Source organism: Microcaecilia unicolor, chromosome 5 (genome assembly GCF_901765095.1).
Source record: "Microcaecilia unicolor chromosome 5, aMicUni1.1, whole genome shotgun sequence".
NCBI classification, from domain to species: Eukaryota; Metazoa; Chordata; class Amphibia; order Gymnophiona; family Siphonopidae; genus Microcaecilia; species Microcaecilia unicolor.
Genome location: NC_044035.1, coordinates 259,422,806 through 259,440,054, shown reverse-complemented (window position 1 = coordinate 259,440,054; position 17,249 = coordinate 259,422,806). Strand labels below are relative to the sequence as shown.

General features: G+C 46.3%; 1 protein-coding gene across 3 annotated transcripts in view; it reads right to left on the bottom strand.

Moving 5' to 3' along the window:
* Nucleotides 1-9,962, bottom strand: part of ST3GAL6 (ST3 beta-galactoside alpha-2,3-sialyltransferase 6) — a 176,651-nt gene extending 166,689 nt beyond the window's left edge. The window contains exons 1-3 of one of the 3 annotated variants that reach the window (XM_030204041.1): nt 9,783-9,962; nt 7,160-7,194; nt 1,358-1,543 (exon numbers count right to left, since the gene is read on the bottom strand). In XM_030204041.1, coding sequence (XP_030059901.1) covers nt 1,358-1,457 — 100 coding nt within the window. In that variant the 5' untranslated portion in view covers nt 1,458-1,543; nt 7,160-7,194; nt 9,783-9,962. The remainder of the gene's footprint in view (nt 1-1,357; nt 1,544-7,159; nt 7,195-9,782) is intronic. The other 2 variants (XM_030204040.1, XM_030204042.1) reach the window with 2 other exon arrangements.
* Between the last annotated feature and the right edge of the window lie 7,287 nt (nt 9,963-17,249).

Below are 17,249 nucleotides of genomic sequence, written 5' to 3'. Positions count from 1 at the left end.
AAAAGCCGCGCTGCAGAGGGGTCATCCGCTCCAACCGAGCGGGGATCCGTCTCCTCCAAGGAATCCGCAAAGGACCGTTGGGAGACCTCAGACACGCTGCCCTCATCTACATCGGAGGAGACAAATTCCTCCAAGGCCTGGGAATCAACCCGAGGGCGTTTGCCTGTGGGAACCTCAACCTCTTTACCAGACGAGGGAGCAGGGGCAGCGTTGTGCATGAGGAAGGCCTGATGCAGCAGCAAAACAAACTCGGGGGAGAAACCCCCCAGACTGTGCACTTCCGCAGCCTGGGCAACAGCCCTAGACGCACTCTCAACCGGCGCTCGAAATAGCGGGGGAGAGACATGCTGCGCATCCAAAATTGCGTCCGGCGCGAAACTCCGCGAAGGAGCCGCGCGGGAAGAACGGCTCTTAACATTAGCCGGTTTTGTGCCGTCGCCCAAATTAAGGGCGTTCATGGCATTAATGTCTCCAACCTCAAGGGCGGCCCCCGAAGAAGCCGTCCGAGCCGCGTGGCCGGCCAAGATGGCGGAGGCGAGGAGCGGGGGATGGGCGTTTATGGCGGGAAAAACCGCCACGCCGGAGGAAGGACCGGGACATTCATCGGTCACTAAACTGTCACCCATCAAGGGCGAATCAGGCTGTAAAACCCCCGCATCCCCTCTAGAAGCGCTCCAGCGATCCGGGGAGCGACCCTTTGCGCCCTCGCCCTCCGACGCCATATGCCACGAGGAGAAGAATCGGGGAACCTCCTGCCCGCTAGAAAAAGGTAAAATTACCTGCTTGCCGCTCCGAGCTGTAACGAACTGGTGTCCCAGTGAGTAGCTGCAATGAACGTTTCAATAAACGTCAAAATAAACGCCTTTAAAGAAGTTTAAAATTTTTTTTTTTTTTTTTTTTAAACGGAGCCAGCGGGAGGGGGGAGAAAAGGAGGGACCTGGCACCACCAGGTTTGCACTTGCTCAAAAGAGCCCTCAACCCCAGGCCTCAACAAAACCTAAGGATTAGGCTTGGAGGCCTAGCCAGAGCTGCTGCTGTGTGTGACCACCACCTGCTGAGATAGAGAACATACTGGGGAGTTTCCGGCAGCACATGACCACATATAGGGAGGCAAAAGTTTGCTCTCTATCTCCACCTGCTGGTAGATGGACACAACCCACCAGTCTATGGATTGATCAGCTTGATGATATGGAATGTAGCATTCAGTGTGTCATGCACTTGAACACAGTCAGGTGTGTTATAAGAGAAGAAATCTAGGTTCTAACTGGAAATCAGTAGAATAGGAAGATTTGAGCTATTAAAACATACAGGACAAATAAAGATTCTAGTATATGTTAAAAAGGGGACATTTGCTTACCTTGAAAGAAATCCCTCCAGCCTGGCACAGCAAGTTTTACCTTTCTTTGCTCATCTGTAGAGAAGGGATGCATCCAACTATACATACATTTGCTTGGCATTGGCTCGCCTTTGCTCAGTGTGATTTATTATACATCAGGAGAGAATTTTTAAAGCACTCTGGGTCAAACTAAGTCATTCACCAGGCCTAAAATTAAAAGAAAATGGAAAATTTTGACAAAACATCTAAGTAACACAATTGGTGACATTTAAATCATATCAGTTAATTTAACTTTAGTTCAGCCACACCATTCTAAACAAATAAGGATTGTACTCCCTTTCCTACCAGCAGATGCGAGTTGAAAGCTGAGAGTTTCAGCGACATTCACACTCGTCAGTATTTTCTACCTCCAGCAAATAAAGTGTTCAGAAGTTCTTAGAGAGGACATTTCTGTGGGTAAGTGACATTTTATTCTGTGCTTGGTTAACAAAGATTGGGCTTAAAAGAGGAACTGTAGGATATTGATACACACAGAATTTAAAAAAAAAAAAAAAACCTAAGGTGTGTCAGTGTTTTTAGCGTGCCTACATTTAGCGCATGCACTAACCATGTAGGCACCTAAAGGGATATAGCCATGTAGACGCCTATAGGGATATTGTAGGCACGTACATGGTTAACACACCTTGAAAACATTAACGTGCCTATAATGCTGCTTGGTAAACAGGGCCCTTTATTAGCTAGCCTCTATACCCTTTTCCCCCCAGTTTTAAACCTTAAATGTTTTGCCAATGCATTAACAGATAGTGTCTAGAAGGCACAGAAGAGCCTAGTTCAGTCTTGGAAAAAAAATAATAATAAAAGAGAAAAGGAAGCATTATTAACTAGTTTCTATGTGTACAACCCTTTTCCCCATAGTTTTAAACTGAAACATTCTCTACAGGTAGAAATATAACAGCCAAGAGTGTATATTAAAAAAAAAAAAATAGATAGTAGTAAGGCTTAAACTGTCCTATAGTTATTTTCTGTTCTTGCCTGCTGGAGAGGTAGCACTGCTACTGACCTGAATTAGGTGTTAAGATGTGAGGAAGAACATTTGCAAAGGTTACAGGGCAACCTGATTACTGGGCTAGCTTCAACGAGTTTGTTTGAAACAGTCTCCTGTGGAAGAAAATCTAAGTTTTAAAACTATGGGGAAAAGGGTTGTACACTATGGAAACTAGTTAACGCTTGTTTTTCTAAGACTGAACTAGGCCCTGCTGTGCCTCCTAGACCCTATCCGTTAATGCTGTGGCAGAACATTTAAGTTTTAAAACTATGTGGAAAGGGGTATGGAGATTAGCTAATAAAGTTGGCTTTTTTAAATTCTGTTTATCAATATCCTCTTTTAAACCCAAGTGACCAAGCACAGAATAAAATGTCACTTACCCACAGAAATGTCCTCTCCTCTCAAAGAAAGAGAAGTGGGACCTTTCCTCTCTATATAGTTTAGATTCTAAGGAGACTGTTTCCAACAAACTCTTTGAAGCTAGCACAGTAATCAGGTTGCCTTTAGTAACCTTTGCAAATATTCTACTTCCTCACACCTTAATTAACACCCACTTAAGATCATTAGCATTGCTACCTCAAGCAGGCAAGAGCAGAAATTAACTTTCTTTTATGGCAGTTTAAGCTTTGCTACTATCTTTTTTATAGTATAGCTTGGCTATTAAATGTCTACCTCTGTGCCTTCTAGAGACTATCTGTTAATGCTGTGGCAGAAAATTTAAGTTTTAAAACTATGGGGGAGCCCCTCCAAAGGGACACCACCTTGTAGAGGTGGAGGGGCTTGTGTGTTTCAATGACTTAGAGGGCTATGCTGAAGGGTTACCCATATCAGACAGGCCTCTGAGGAGAAACCAGACAAACAGTGTCCCAAACTGGGAGAGTGGTAAGATGGTGACCTGAAGTTCGTATGCCCAACGGCCCAGCTGCCCTCTGAAGTTTCGTCTTCTTTATGTAAATTTCCTCTCTGCAATTGCAGTTATCTTAACTAAGAGGAAGGGGACAACCGGTGGTCAGCTGCCGACGGCCAGCATTTTATCCCCTGAGCAGCAAGTGCGGGACCGCTGTGCGACGAACTGCCCACAGATGAAAGGGTTGGCGAGTCCTTTGATTAGCGCCGGCGAAGGAGCGTCAACGCTCTTGGACCTGGAAAAAACAACTCCATCGCTCCCGAATTATTCAACCACCATGTCCAAAGGAGTGGAGGAGTGAGTTAGAGGTATATGCTGAGACGGAGGACGTTTACAGCAGAACCCGAATCGGCGGAACTACTCCTAAACACCTATGAGAAATCAACTTGGAGTTTTTGGCTCCCGTGGAGGTTACATTGAATACCATCTGGAAGGCACTTCGGGACCTAACGGTGGCAGTAAATAATTTTGTTTCAGATATAATTTTATTAGAGAGTTACATGGACAATTCAACTGAACCTTTTGAGAGTAAAAAATTGATATAACAAATGATTCTACATGAGCAAGAAGTGGTTATGATAATAGACCAGAAATTTTGAATAATAAAATGAATATTATTATAGATGATTAATATCGAGATTATTGTTTTTCCCCAGAGTTCCAGGTATGACTCCTAAAGTTTTCCTCAAATCATTACTTTAAAAGGAGTGACGCCTGTGAAAAATGGGATTACTTTAATCAGTGGGATTTGAATTAGAGACGTAAGTATATGTATTGTTAAATAATTTCTGGTTTTTAAAAAAGAGAAAGAATGTAATCAGATGTATTATTTCTAACTAATACTGGACAATAAGTATGTTTTTCAATGAAATGATTTGACTATACACCATATTGGCCTTGAAGAAGCCAACCAGATCAATGTGGGATAATGAATTAGACGAGTAATATCTGGGGATAATCAGGTTAATACCACGGGGGGGGGGTTTTCTGTTTACTGTTTAATTGATCTCCTTATCTTGTTTCACTCTCCCTATTTAGTGGTCTAAGGAAGAGAATAGAATTACCTGACTGAAATAATTCCTATATATTACTTTCTCTGTATTTCTAGCAAGTTGTTTTATCGCTTGTAAAAATTTAAATGGTTATAAATAAAAAAAAAAACTATGGGAGAGAAGGTTGTACACTATGGAAACTAGTTAATGCTTGCTTCTCTCTCTATTTTTATTATTTCTTCTGGTTTGTTACATCTACCAAAAGACCCAAGAAAGCAAATTCTAGGCTCTCAAACTCCAGGCTGTGACAGCCAGAGACTGGACGTTGGGATGTAGAAGCGACCTCTTGTTCTGTGTGATAAAGATTGAAGATCCGTGGAGATGTGTTTTCCAGAGGACAATTCCATTAGAGGGAACTGTATCTGCTATGGCCAAGACAGCACAATCAGAATCGTGGTTCCACAGTCCTGGGGCAGGAGGGAGAATGGGGCTGAAAAGGGGGGCCCTAATGCAAGGCATGTAGATGAAGAGGACTGGAACCGGGGGCTGAAAAGGGGCAGGGGCCGAAACTGGGGACCGAAAAGAAAGGGCAGAGAGAGGGAGGGCAGACGGTGGGTGGAAGGGGCAGACATTGGATGGAAGGGGCAGGGAGAGAGGGCAGGCACTGGATAGAAGAGAGAGCAAAGACAGTTGCTGGTTGGAAAGGAAGACCGTGAAATGATGAGGAAAGCAGAAGCCAGAGACAAGAAACTGAAAATAAAACATATTTTTATTTTTTTGCTTTAGAATAAAGTAGTATTGTAGATGTGTAAATGTTTATAAATAGAACATGTAAAAAAGGTAATCTTTTTATTGGACTAATTTTAATACATTTTGACTAACTTTCAGAGAACAAAACTCCCTTCCTCAGGTCAGGATAGGATACTGTAACAGCACTATACTGTATTGACCTGAGGAAGAAGGTTTTGGCCTCTGAAAGCTAAATGTATTAGTCCAATAAAATGGTATTTTATTTTCTATATTTGTTTTATTTCTATTTGTTAATTTGTAAAGTGGTGATTGGTATTTGTTAGTTTTTTTCACATTTACATCTGCTGTCGTATTGCGTTCAAGGTATGCACTCTAGTTCATAAAATCATTCACGGAGATACCCCGACATCCATGCTAGACCTGGTTGACTTGCCACCCAGGAATGCTAAAAGATCATCCCGCACATTCCTTAATCTTCACTTCCTTAGCTGTAAAGGGCTGAAATACAGACTCACACATGCGTCCAGCTTTTCCTACATTTGTACTCAGTTGTGGAATGCCATTACCGCTTACCCTAAAAAATAATCTATGAACTAACCAACTTTCGTAAATCTCTGAAGACCTCTCTCTTCAACAAGACATACCACAACGATCAAGAAATGTAAATGCAGTGCTTTTTTTGTGCCAGTACGCAACGGTACGGCGTACCGGCACCTTTTTTTTGCCCTACACTTCCTCTCAGTCCCCCAGGGGCCTGGTGAGCTGGAGCCGCAGGGCCGGTCCGTCACGGTAAGCAAGGTAAGCATGGCAGGGGGGCGCCAACCTCTGGAGGGCGCCGCCGCGCCATGCTTACCGCCACTTATCTGCCCGCCCTGGCACCCTCTTCTCCCCCCAAGGATCCTTTTTCTTTATTTTAAATTTATCTAACCTCCATCCGAGTCCGACCGCAAGGGCAGCAGCGTCACTGGAAGCGCTCCCCTCCCGAGTCCCGACGTCTCTAGCAGAAGCTTCCTTATTCGTTCATTCTCAGTGTTCCGCCTGAGAATGAACGAATAAGGAAGCTTCTGCTAGAGACGTCGGGACTCGGGAGGGGAGCGCTTCCAGTGACACTGCTGCCCATGCGGTCAGACTCGGATGAAGGTTAGGTAAATTTAAAATAAAAGAAAAAGGATCCTTGGGGGAGAAGAGGGCACCAGGGCGGGCAGGCAGTTGGACATGGGAGCGGGAGGGCAAGGGAGAGAGGACCATCTGGACATGGATGGCAGGGCTCAGGGAGAGAGGGGAATTGCTGGATAGGGATGAATGGAGGGAGCAGGAGACAGAGGAGCATGGATGGGAGGGCAGGGCTCAGGGAGAGAGGGGAATTGCTGGATAGGGATGAATGGAGGGGGCAGGGGACAGAGGAGCATGGATGGGAGGGCAGGGCTCAGGGAGAGAGGGGAATTGCTGGATAGGGATGAATGGAGGGGGCAGGGGACAGAGGAGCATGGATGGGATGGGAGGGCAGGGCTCAGGGAGAGAGGGGAATTTCTTTATAGGGATGAATGGAGGGGGCAGGGGACAGAGGAGCATGGATGGAGGACAGGACTCAGGGAGAGAGGGGAATTGCTGGATAGGGATGAATGGAGGGGGCAGGGGACAGAGGAGCATGGATGGGAGGGCAGGGCTCAGGGAGAGAGGGGAATTGCTGGATAGGAATGAATGGAGGGGACAAGGGACAGGTGGGCATGGATGGATATGGATGGGAGGGCAGGGCTCAGGGAAAGAGGAGAAATTGCTGGACATAGAGGGGAGGGAAGAGAGATGAAGGAGATGAAATGAGGGAAAAGGAAGAAAGGAGAAAAATTGCACATGGATGGAGAAAATAGGCAGAAGCTGGATCCACTGGAGGACAGTCAAGTCTGTGGAGGACCCAGCTTTTACTTATGGATATAGGGCAAGAAATGAAGAAGAAAGGAGGAAAGTAAAGAAATAAATGGAAAGGAAGCCCTGGAAACGGAGTTAAGAGGACAGCAGCAGAATCAGAAACTCGGCCAGCATGATCAGAAAAACAGTCACCAGATAAAGGTAGAAAAAAATCATTTTATTTTCATTTTAGTGTTTGAAATATGTCCAATTTGAAAACTTACATCTGCTGTCTTATTTTGCACTGGGTATACTGGAGCTGTAACAGATTACAGAAATTATTATGAAAAAAAAATCACGTTATTTTGTTCTCCTATACTAGTATAATATTTTCAATGATGTCTGTTTATATGTGCCATAGCTGGTATAAGGGGTGTGGCTATCATAGGGGTGGGGCCATATGTGGTGACCCCGCCCATAATGAGTACTGGTACCTTTTTTCTACAAAAAAAGCACTGTGTAAATGTAACACATCATCACTTTACTTGATATTCTGAACTGTTTTCTTCCTATATCTGTTCATCCAACGCTATTATGTCATCCATGTCTATGTAACACCAATTGTTATCTCCTACTCTGGAATGGCGAACGCCATAACAGAGCATTGTAAGCCACATTGAGCCTGCAAATAGGTGGGAAAATGTGGGATACAAATGCAACAAATAAAATAAATATGTTGCACAGTACTAGGGGACATTTTCTGTTTCTGTGGTGTTGCATTGTATGCCGAGTCTGGCATCATGGGGGTTCAGTTTAATTTTTGTCTAAATAGAAAGTTTATGATTACTAATTCTATAGTGGATTAGGGTGCATCTATGTTTGTGAAAAAGACATGGCTTTCAGTTGGAATTGCTTGTGCAGGATCAACGATCTGTACTATTCTGTCTGGTTTCATTTTACAGTACGTGAATTGATGTTCTAGTGCTCACTGTAGTGTTTAAGATGCTTTCCTTTTCCTTGTGTGACTTGTAGAAATTACTGCTTATGGTATGCTAGAATTGCTCTATAGGTCCTGAGTGTTTTGTATTCTCTGTATGCCTAGTACTGGAGTTTGGAGCGGGGGGGGGGGGGGGGGTGTTAAAAAATGACCAGCCCCAGGTGTCAACTACCCTTGGTACGCCACTGTAACCCACCCCCCCCCCCCATCTTTCTAACATTTTGAGGGTTTTTTCCCTGATCCTCAAAAAAAGTCTGTCCATCTGCTGTGGGGGGGGGGGGGGGGGGGGAGAGGAGAGAACTACTACTACTACTTAACATTTCTAAAGCGCTACTAGGGTTACGCAGCGCTGTACAATTTAACATGGAAGGACAGTCCCTGCTCAAGGAGCTTACAATCTAAAAGACAAATGTACAGTCAATCTGATAGGTCAGACAGATTGGTGCAGCCTATATGTTCGAAAGGTTAGGTTCCAAAAGCAGCATTGAAGAGGTGAGCTTTAAGCAGGGATTTGAAGATGGGTAGGGAGGGGGCTTGGCGTTGGGATTCAGGAAGATTGGGATGGTGAGAACCCATATCCCAAGTAAAACTATTTGCTCCATTTCACAATGCCATTTTAACATTTCAGTTACCTATAAATACAAGAACCAGATCAGACCGCCCCACCCCCACAGGCCTTCAGTTGAGCTGTTTTGGTTGGAAAAGTAAAGTACATACACGTAACTACGGACATAGAAAATGTTTTAAAACAAAGAGGGTAATGGCCAAGTCATCTGTAACGTTTTGTTTTTCTTACTATTTCAACGTATCCCCAACATTTGCTTTCCAATCTATGGTTTTAAAGGTACACTCTGGTGTTCGTAAAACTGGGGTGGTTAAATTCAGGCCTGGGCTGCTTGGCAGAATCAACAATACAGAAAACTCAAGGTTGTTTCTTTATGAGCGCTTCGTTGACAATACTGGACTCCAAGTTACCAGTGATGAAAACAGGCGCAAAACACTGCGTACGGCTACTACTAGCGAGGTATTTGTACACATTCACGCGAAATAAAACAGCGACTACAATACCTTACACCTAAGGCTGCAATTACAAACAGTAAGCCCCCCCCCCCCCCCGAAGTGAAAATATGTACAGAAATGTATTTAATGTGAATTTTTCTACCAACATGATGTAGGTGGGGAATGAATTGTTATCTTTTAATGTACTGCTTGTTTAATTGTATTTCAGTTATTTGATTATTTGAGCTCCATGCCACATTCTGTAAACTGAATCAAAAACACGACATTTTGGGGGGCCTACGACGTGCATTTTCCCCTTGGACAAGGAACAAGAGTTAACTTCCGTTCCTGTCAAGGTTTACAGAAGACCTGCCTGCATGGGACTGCATCGCTCGCTCCTCGAAGACAAGTAGTAACAACACACAACACAAAGGTCTTGGAAGCTCGGCCCCCTCCCCCGGGGGGGGGGGGGTGGAGACAAGGAGCCATACGTTGTAAATCTCCCCCACACCCCACCCACACACGTTTAAAAAAAAATTCCAGCATCAAATAGCTCAGCTCATGTTAAAAAGTCATAATAATCACTCCCAAGTGAGAATAAAAATGCTGCCTAAGGCAGTGCGCGCGCCCCCCTCCCCCCCGTGTTCCATAATTAAAAACAGCAGAATAAGACACTGAACGTCCCAATGTACCCTCCGACTTTCCCCTTCGCTGGGGGAGGAGGGGGGAGTGACTTCTTCAGTGTCTGTCTCACACACAGAGCCGCTGTCGCTTTTTCTTCAGGGGGGAATGTGGTGGAAGCCAGGCAAAGGGCACCAGAGCTCCTATATCCCCTCTCCCTCCTGTGAACCGTTACTTCGAAACCTAAAAACCGCCCATACACCACCCCTGCTGCGTCCCTCGATACTCACCGAGGTAACGGAGACAGGCGACACCGTCCGCTAAACGTCCGAACATGGGGTACAGCCGCCACCGACACCAAAGTTACATCACAAGTCACTCTGAGGAAAAGATGAGGAGGAAGGGCGTACCGGTAACCGGACACTCATTCCCGCCTCCCTGGGCCTAACGCTGTGCTCTCCGCCTACAGGCCGCTGCCGGTCCTGCAGGGATTCGGGTAAAACTCGGATCCCGTGGCACCAAACCGCACGACCTTAAATAGTGAGACCTCTGATGGTTGTTGTTGTACCGGCCGCGCAGTACTTCGAGCTGCAGCCTAGCGGCGCTCCTGGCAACCCGAACAGCTGTGTAGTAGCGTTCAGAGGGGGAGTGAGTGTGAGACCCAGTAAAGAATGTCTGCATGACAGAGATTTCAGGGCAGCAACTTTGCGCTTCCTTCAGGCGGATTAGGAGAGGAAAATATCGCATTTTTTTTATTATTATTATAAAGGAAACTCCCGGGTTTCCCTCCTTTGACGCAACTTAATTTCCAAGCAAAAAAAGAAGAAATCTTTGTATGAATCAGCAGCGGCCGGATGCTATCAGAGGGCACTGGTGCCTGCAGCCCAGCCCAAGCCTACCCCACCGACCAGAAAAGAAATGTAGGACTGAAGATAGAGGATAGCGGCAGTAGAAACGTTTGGGCCTGACAGCGCTTCCCATGCTTTCTCTCTTACGCTAACCGGTGATCACTATATTCTCGTTGAAAACCTGCAGCTACTGAGCCTTCTTCCCCCGCATCTCTCGTGAATTGTGCTTTTAACGGTGCAGCGCCAGGTTACAAGAGAAGCAGGAGTTTTTGTGGTTGCTAGTTTTACCTTAGAAAATTGAGATGGCAGTTTAGGATTGAGAGGCACCAGTCAGTGATTCTGCAGTTGTTCCACTTCTCACCCAAAGACATAGATCTTGCACTTATTCTCTACAGAAATCGTGGTTCCTGCTGCCCTTATTCACACAGAATAGGAGAGAGCCTGGATCAAAGAGAAGGGGGGAAAAGGGAGAGAGATTTTGGATCTAAGGCGGGTGGGTAGGGGGCTCACAGGCTCATTTTCAAAAGAGAAGGACGCCCATCTTTCGACACAAATCGGAAGATGGGCGTCCTTCTCCCAGGATCGTCCAAATCAGTATAATCGAAAGCCAATTTTGGACATCCCCAACTGCTTTCCATCGGAGGGATGGCCAAAGTTCAAGGGGCGTATCAAAGGTGTAGCGAAGGCAGGACTTGGGCATTCCTAGCACATGGACGTCCTCGACGCATAATGGGAAAAAAAGGGCATCCCTGATGAGCACTTGGATGACTTTACCTGGTCCTGTTTTTCTTACGACCAAGGCACAAAAAGGTGGCCAAAATGACCAGATGATCACCGGAGAGAATCGGGGATGACCTCCCCTTACTCCCCCAGTGGTCACTAACCCCCTCCCACCCTCAAAAAAACATCTTTAAAAATATTTTTTGCCAGCCTCAGATGTCATACTCAGGTCCATCACAGCAGTATGCAGGTCCCTGGAGCAGTTTTAGTGGGTGCAGTGCACTTCAGGCAGGCGGACCCAGGCCCATCCCCCTCCCTATCTGTTATTTTTGTGGAGGAAACAGTGAACCCTTCAAAACCCACCAGAAACCCACTGTACCCACATCTAGGTGCCCCCCTTCACCCATAAGGGCTATGGTAGTGGTGTACAGTTGTGGGTAGTGGGTTTTAGGGGGGGTTGGGGGGCTCAGCAGACAAAGTAAGGGAGCTATGTTCCTGGGAGCATTTTATGAAGTCCACTGCAATGTCCCCTAGGGTGCCTTGGCATGTCAGGGGGACCAGTGCACTACAAATGCTGGCTCCTCCCATGACCAAAGGGCTTGCATTTGGTCATTTCTGAGATGGGCATCCTTGGTTTCCATTATCACCGAAAATCAGAAACGACTAAGTCTAGGGACGACCATCTCTAAGGACGACCAAATTTCAAGATTTGGGCGTCCCCAACCGTATTATCGAAACGAAAGATGGACATCCATCTTGTTTCGATTCGCCAGAACATCCTTAGAGATGGATGTCCTCGTTCGATTTTGCCCCTCCACGTGATCCAAGACATAAGATGGGGCTAATCCATACATTATTTTTTTGACTAAAACAAAGGAACTTAAACATGATCCTGGCATGCACTGAAAGCCAACGAAGCTTTTCGTAATACAGAGAAATACTATCAAATTTTTTAGCGAGTATATTAGACGTAACACAACATTTTGGATAGTTTTGAAGTTTCTTTAATACCTTCTTATTCTGTTCTTTACCTTTCCTTCCCCAGGTTATCCTTTCTCCAGATCACCTTCCTGAAGTGACTTGTGGGCTCATTTTCAAAATAGAAGGATGTACATCTTTTGACACAAATCGGAAGATGAGCATCCTCACAGGGTCGTCCAAATCGGTATAATCGAAAGTCGATTTTGGACGTCCCCAACTGCTTTCCGTCGCAGGGATGGCCAAAGTTCAAGGCTGATAAGTCACAAATCAATCCCACAGTCCTTTGTAATAAGTAATCATACTCCAAACAGAACCAAGACTATACACTTACTGCTGAAACACATTGTGTATAAATTTTCCAAAATATTTTACTTTAACAAGTTCTTTTTCATTTTTTGATATTTTTAGAGAAACCTTTTTTAAGAGTGCCCTCAGCAACAACCACTATTTTTAGGAAATACTGTTTAATTGCCAAGTGGCATAGCACCTCTTTCATCGGGCTAATCTCATGTGTTTTTTTAAAAAGTGCTATAATACATGTGCCAAAGTGCAAGGTGCTACTTAGATAGCTAAATTAAAGAATTCAAAAATGAAAAAACAAAAACTTATCTGAACTATATTGACTGACGACTATCACTTCGCCCTCATTTGCTCTTGTGTAAGACCAGTTTGGTCAACTTCCCCTGGAAACACCCGACACCGCAGGTTTCAAGAAATCTTTCATCAGGGGCTTGGGTTAAGGCCACACACACACTCAGGATAAAGCCGTCTTTTCGTCACATCGCTTCTTGTGAGGTATGCTCATATTGCACTGATGCAGGTTTTTAAAGGCGCCTCATCTCAAGCATAAACTGGAAATACTTCTGACATCACTGCAAAGTTCAAATAGGGGTAATTAGTACCTCAATGGGTATTATAGCACTTTTTAAAAAAACACGTGAGAGTTAAAGTAAAATATTTTGGAAACTTTATACACATTGGTGCTGATATGTGTGGATTTATACCAAAAATTGTTGATGTCTCTTCTGGGTATCCTTGGAGACGTCTGGGAAAATTTGAATTTTCAATCCCAGGAAAGTCTTATCTTTATTCTTAAACAACATTTTCAACAACCAGTTGTTATCAGGTGTCAGCATTACAGTGGCAATCAGGGTTGACACCACAACCAATTCACAGGCAAATGATCAAAAGCAAACGCCGGTGCTAGAAGCTGCTAGCACCATACTAGCACCGGCGTTTGCTACCGCCCCATGATCAGAGCCCTTGAGTGCGTGAAACAACGCTCTCGAGGGCTCTTTGCGCAAGTAGCATGCTAATGCATGCTAAACAGGGCTTAGCACATTCATCACCAATGCTCAGTGGTCAGCGCACCAAAATTTGGGTCGCTGGCCGTGGCAAACCCTACACCAGCTCTGAGCTGGCGTTAGGGTTTGCAGATCATTGGGGACGAATGGTGAGCCATGTCCAGCATGCTGTTGCATGCTGGCAGGCCCCCGTTCCCCCCAAAGCAAATCTGCCAACAGGGGGCTGAAGGTCCCGTGGACCTCCTGTCCCCCCGCCCCCCCCCCCCCCCCCCGATGACAATCCCCCCCCCCAGGTTCAGGGAGGGCTGGAGATCCGGTGGGTCTCCAGCCCCCTCCCCCCCAACCGCCGGAAAATGGTCCCTTATATGGTCTGTAGCCCCGCCCAGCGCATCCCAGGATGCACTGGGAGGGGCTGGGTGCCGCCATTTTGCGGCGGCGTCAACCCAAGGAAGAGGAGGGAGGCAGGCTACCTCCCTCCTCCAACAAAGGTAGGGGGGCCATGAGGGGGGTTCTTGTTCACTCTGGACCACCAGGGATTCGACTGACAACGCTGGGATGGGGAGTTGGGGTGGGCTGGAGGTTCGCCGGACTTCCAGCCCCCCCCGTCACTCACTGGGAGGGGGGGTTTGGCCGGCAGCCACTGGACCACCAGGGACCATTTTCCGGGGGTTTGGGGGGTGCTGGAGACCCACCGGATCTCCAGCCCTCCCTGAACCTGGTGGGGGGACCGTCGGGGGGACCGGAAGTCCGCCGGACCTCCAGCCCCCATTACTCGGGGCAGGGATAGTCAGGGCTTGGTGGTCCCATAGACCTCCAGCCCCTGTGTTTGACAGGTTTGGGCTTTTGACAGCCCAGACCTGCCAAACAAGTGCGGGAGGATTGTGCTGAGCGCATGCTCAGGCACAAATCGCCCGCACTTCTATCCCATGGTCAGAGATAATTGCGCTGCTTAAATTTGCATGCATTATCTCTGATCATAGGTCTAATAGCGCCCCGCGCTGTTCCAGCACTATTTTGGAGTGCTGTTTGGAACAGCGCAGGGCTTTTGATCATCTGCCCTTCAGTATCTGAAGACTCCAATAAAGCAGAAACGTCCAACTCTTGGACTAAGTTAATAGCTAATCAGCAAGATCAAGACAATCAACTCTTGCTTATCTTGATCTTGCTGATTAGCTACTAATTTAGTAGGTAAATAATATACTTTAGCTATAGATAAAGGAAATAAAGTCATTGGTACCTCGGATTCCTTATTGATAGAAGAGTCCTTCTCCAAATTTGCAGTTACTGCCTCCCTCACTGTATCAGATGAAACAACTGCTACCTCTCTCGATGAAGCCAAGAGCTCCCTGCCACTCCGAGCTCCCTCGGGTTGATAAGATACCTCTTGTCTCTCTTCTCCTGCCCCATCTTTGGCCAGTGGAGTTTGAGACGCTGCTAGCAGGGAGCTACTGCCTCGTGGCTGTGGGGGAGGAGCTCTCACGTCAGGGCTGAGCGAACGTTTTAGCCCAAGGAGCATCTCAGGGTCTCCATCCACCCCAACGCGCTCCAGCAGGCTGCCCTCCAATGCAACAGGAATTCCAGCTCTTTGAAAATACGAATTAAGTACGCCGACACTAGAAGGTAGGCTTTGCCGCTGAGAGGCAGCGGGAGTGGATCAGCCCCTTTTCAGCATTGCAGTCTAATCGCAGAAGTCACAGAGAGCTGACAAGAGCGTCAGATGTTGACGGCGGCCATCTTGGATCTGTCATCACATTTTTGGGGGGTGGGAGTAGATTCATGACCACTGGGGGAATAAGGAAAGGTCATTCTTGATTCCCTCCAGTGGTCATATGGTTATTTAGGGCACCCTTTTGTGCCTTATTCGTAATAAAAACAGGTCTACCTCAACACGTCTAAGTTTTAGTCCTGGACCTTTTTGTTTTGTTCCATTATGGCTGAAAAATGTCTTAAGTGTTATGAGCGCCCAAGTTCCACCCTAAACATGCCCCTGGCACTCCCCCATGAGATTTGGACGCACTTCTGGTGGACTTCAGAGAAAAACATCTAAAAATAGGTTTTGAAAATACTGATTTGGACATTTTTGTGAGAAAAACATCCAAATGCAGACTTATGCAACCTTTTGGATGTTTTTCTCTTTCGAAAATGAGCCTGATAGTCTCACAAACTCTGTATGTTTCCTGTTTTGGCTGCCTGGCCTTTTCCCTGCTTAATTGCTGAATTCTTTCTCTCCTCTTTGCTCTGGGTAAAATGCAGCCACCTCTCAGGTATCAAATCTGCTCCTGGAGCTGGATATTTGTTGCTTGGTTACTTGAGCAGTATCATGCAGGCAGTCTCAGGATTGCCCAAATCCCTTCCTGAACACACCCCTTGAGATTTGGATGCACTTCTGATGGACTTCAAAGAAAAACATCTAAAAATTGGTTTCAAAAATACTGATTTGGACATTTTTGTGAGAAAAATGTCCAAATGCTGCTTTATGCCACTTTTTAGATGTTTTTCTGTTTTTAAAAATATGCCCAATAGGGGATGTGGGATTTGTGTTGCAAAAAAAAAGAAAAGAAAAAAGAGAAATCAGTTTATCAACCATTTTTTGTTTGGTTCAGTGGCGTAGCCAGAAGTCAATTTTTGGGTGGGCCAACAGGTTGGATGGGTGGGCACTAGACAGTGGTGTGCTGGTAAATGTTTAACAACAGGCTCTTTCCCCGGTCCACCTCTGCACCTCCCCTCAAAATTGCAGAGCTGGCTATAGCCGGGGAGAGAGCCTTGGGGGGGGGGGGGGGGGGGAGCAATGCATTACTGTCTCCAGGAAAAAAAATTTAAATGATCCCAGGTTCCAATTTAATTCATGTTTAATGTGGGATAAAATGCCATAAATAAGTAAATAAATATAAACTTTTAATGTTGAGCACCTGATTCTCAAAGTGGACATATTCCAAACACTATAATGAAAATAAAATGATTTTTTTTCTACCTTTGTTGTCTGGTGACTGTTTTTCTGATCATGCTGGCCCAGTATCTGATTCTGCTGCTATCTGTCCTCTTAACTCCGTTTCCAGGGCTTCCTTTCCATTTATTTCTTTACTTTCCTCCTTTCTTCTTCATTTCTTGCTCTATATCCATAAGTAAAAGCTGGGTCCTCTGCAGACTTGACTGTCTAGTGGATCCAGCTTCTGCCTATTTTCTTCATCCATGTGCAGTTTTTCTCCTCTCTTCCTTTTCCCTCATCTCATCTCCTTCCTCATTCTTCCAACCCCTCCATCCATGTCCAGCATTTCTTCTCTCTCCCTTCCCTCTCTTCCATCCATGTCCAGCAACCCTCCTCTCCCTTGTCCTTCCCTCCATCCATGTCCAGCAACCCTCCTCTCCCCTGTCCTTCCCTCCATCCATGTCCAGCAACCCTCCTCTCCCCTTCCCTCCATCCAGCAACCCTCCTCTCCCCTTCTTCCACCATGTCCAGCAACCCTCCTCTCCCCTTCCCTCCATCCAGCAACCCTCCTCTCCCCTTCCCTCCATCCAGCAACCCTCCTCTCCCCTTCTTCCACCATGTCCAGAAACCCTCCTCTCTCCTTCCCTCCATCCAGCAACCCTCCTCTCCCCTTCTTCCACCATATCCAGCAACCCTCCTCTCCCCTTCTTCCACCATGTCCAGCAACCCTCCTCTCCCCATCCCTCCATCCAGCAACCCTCCTCTCCCCTTCTTCCACCATGTGCAGCAACCCTCCTCTCCCGTCTGCCCTGTTTCCTTCCCGCCCCCCCCCCTTTAAATATTATAGTTTTGCTGGAGTCGCGGGCAGCCGGCATTGAAGACATCGGCAGGCTTACGCCGGTTCCAGCAGCCTTCCCTTCCCTCGTTGCAAGTCGGATGATGGCTCCGCCCTCGTAGAAACAGGAAATATGTCAGAAG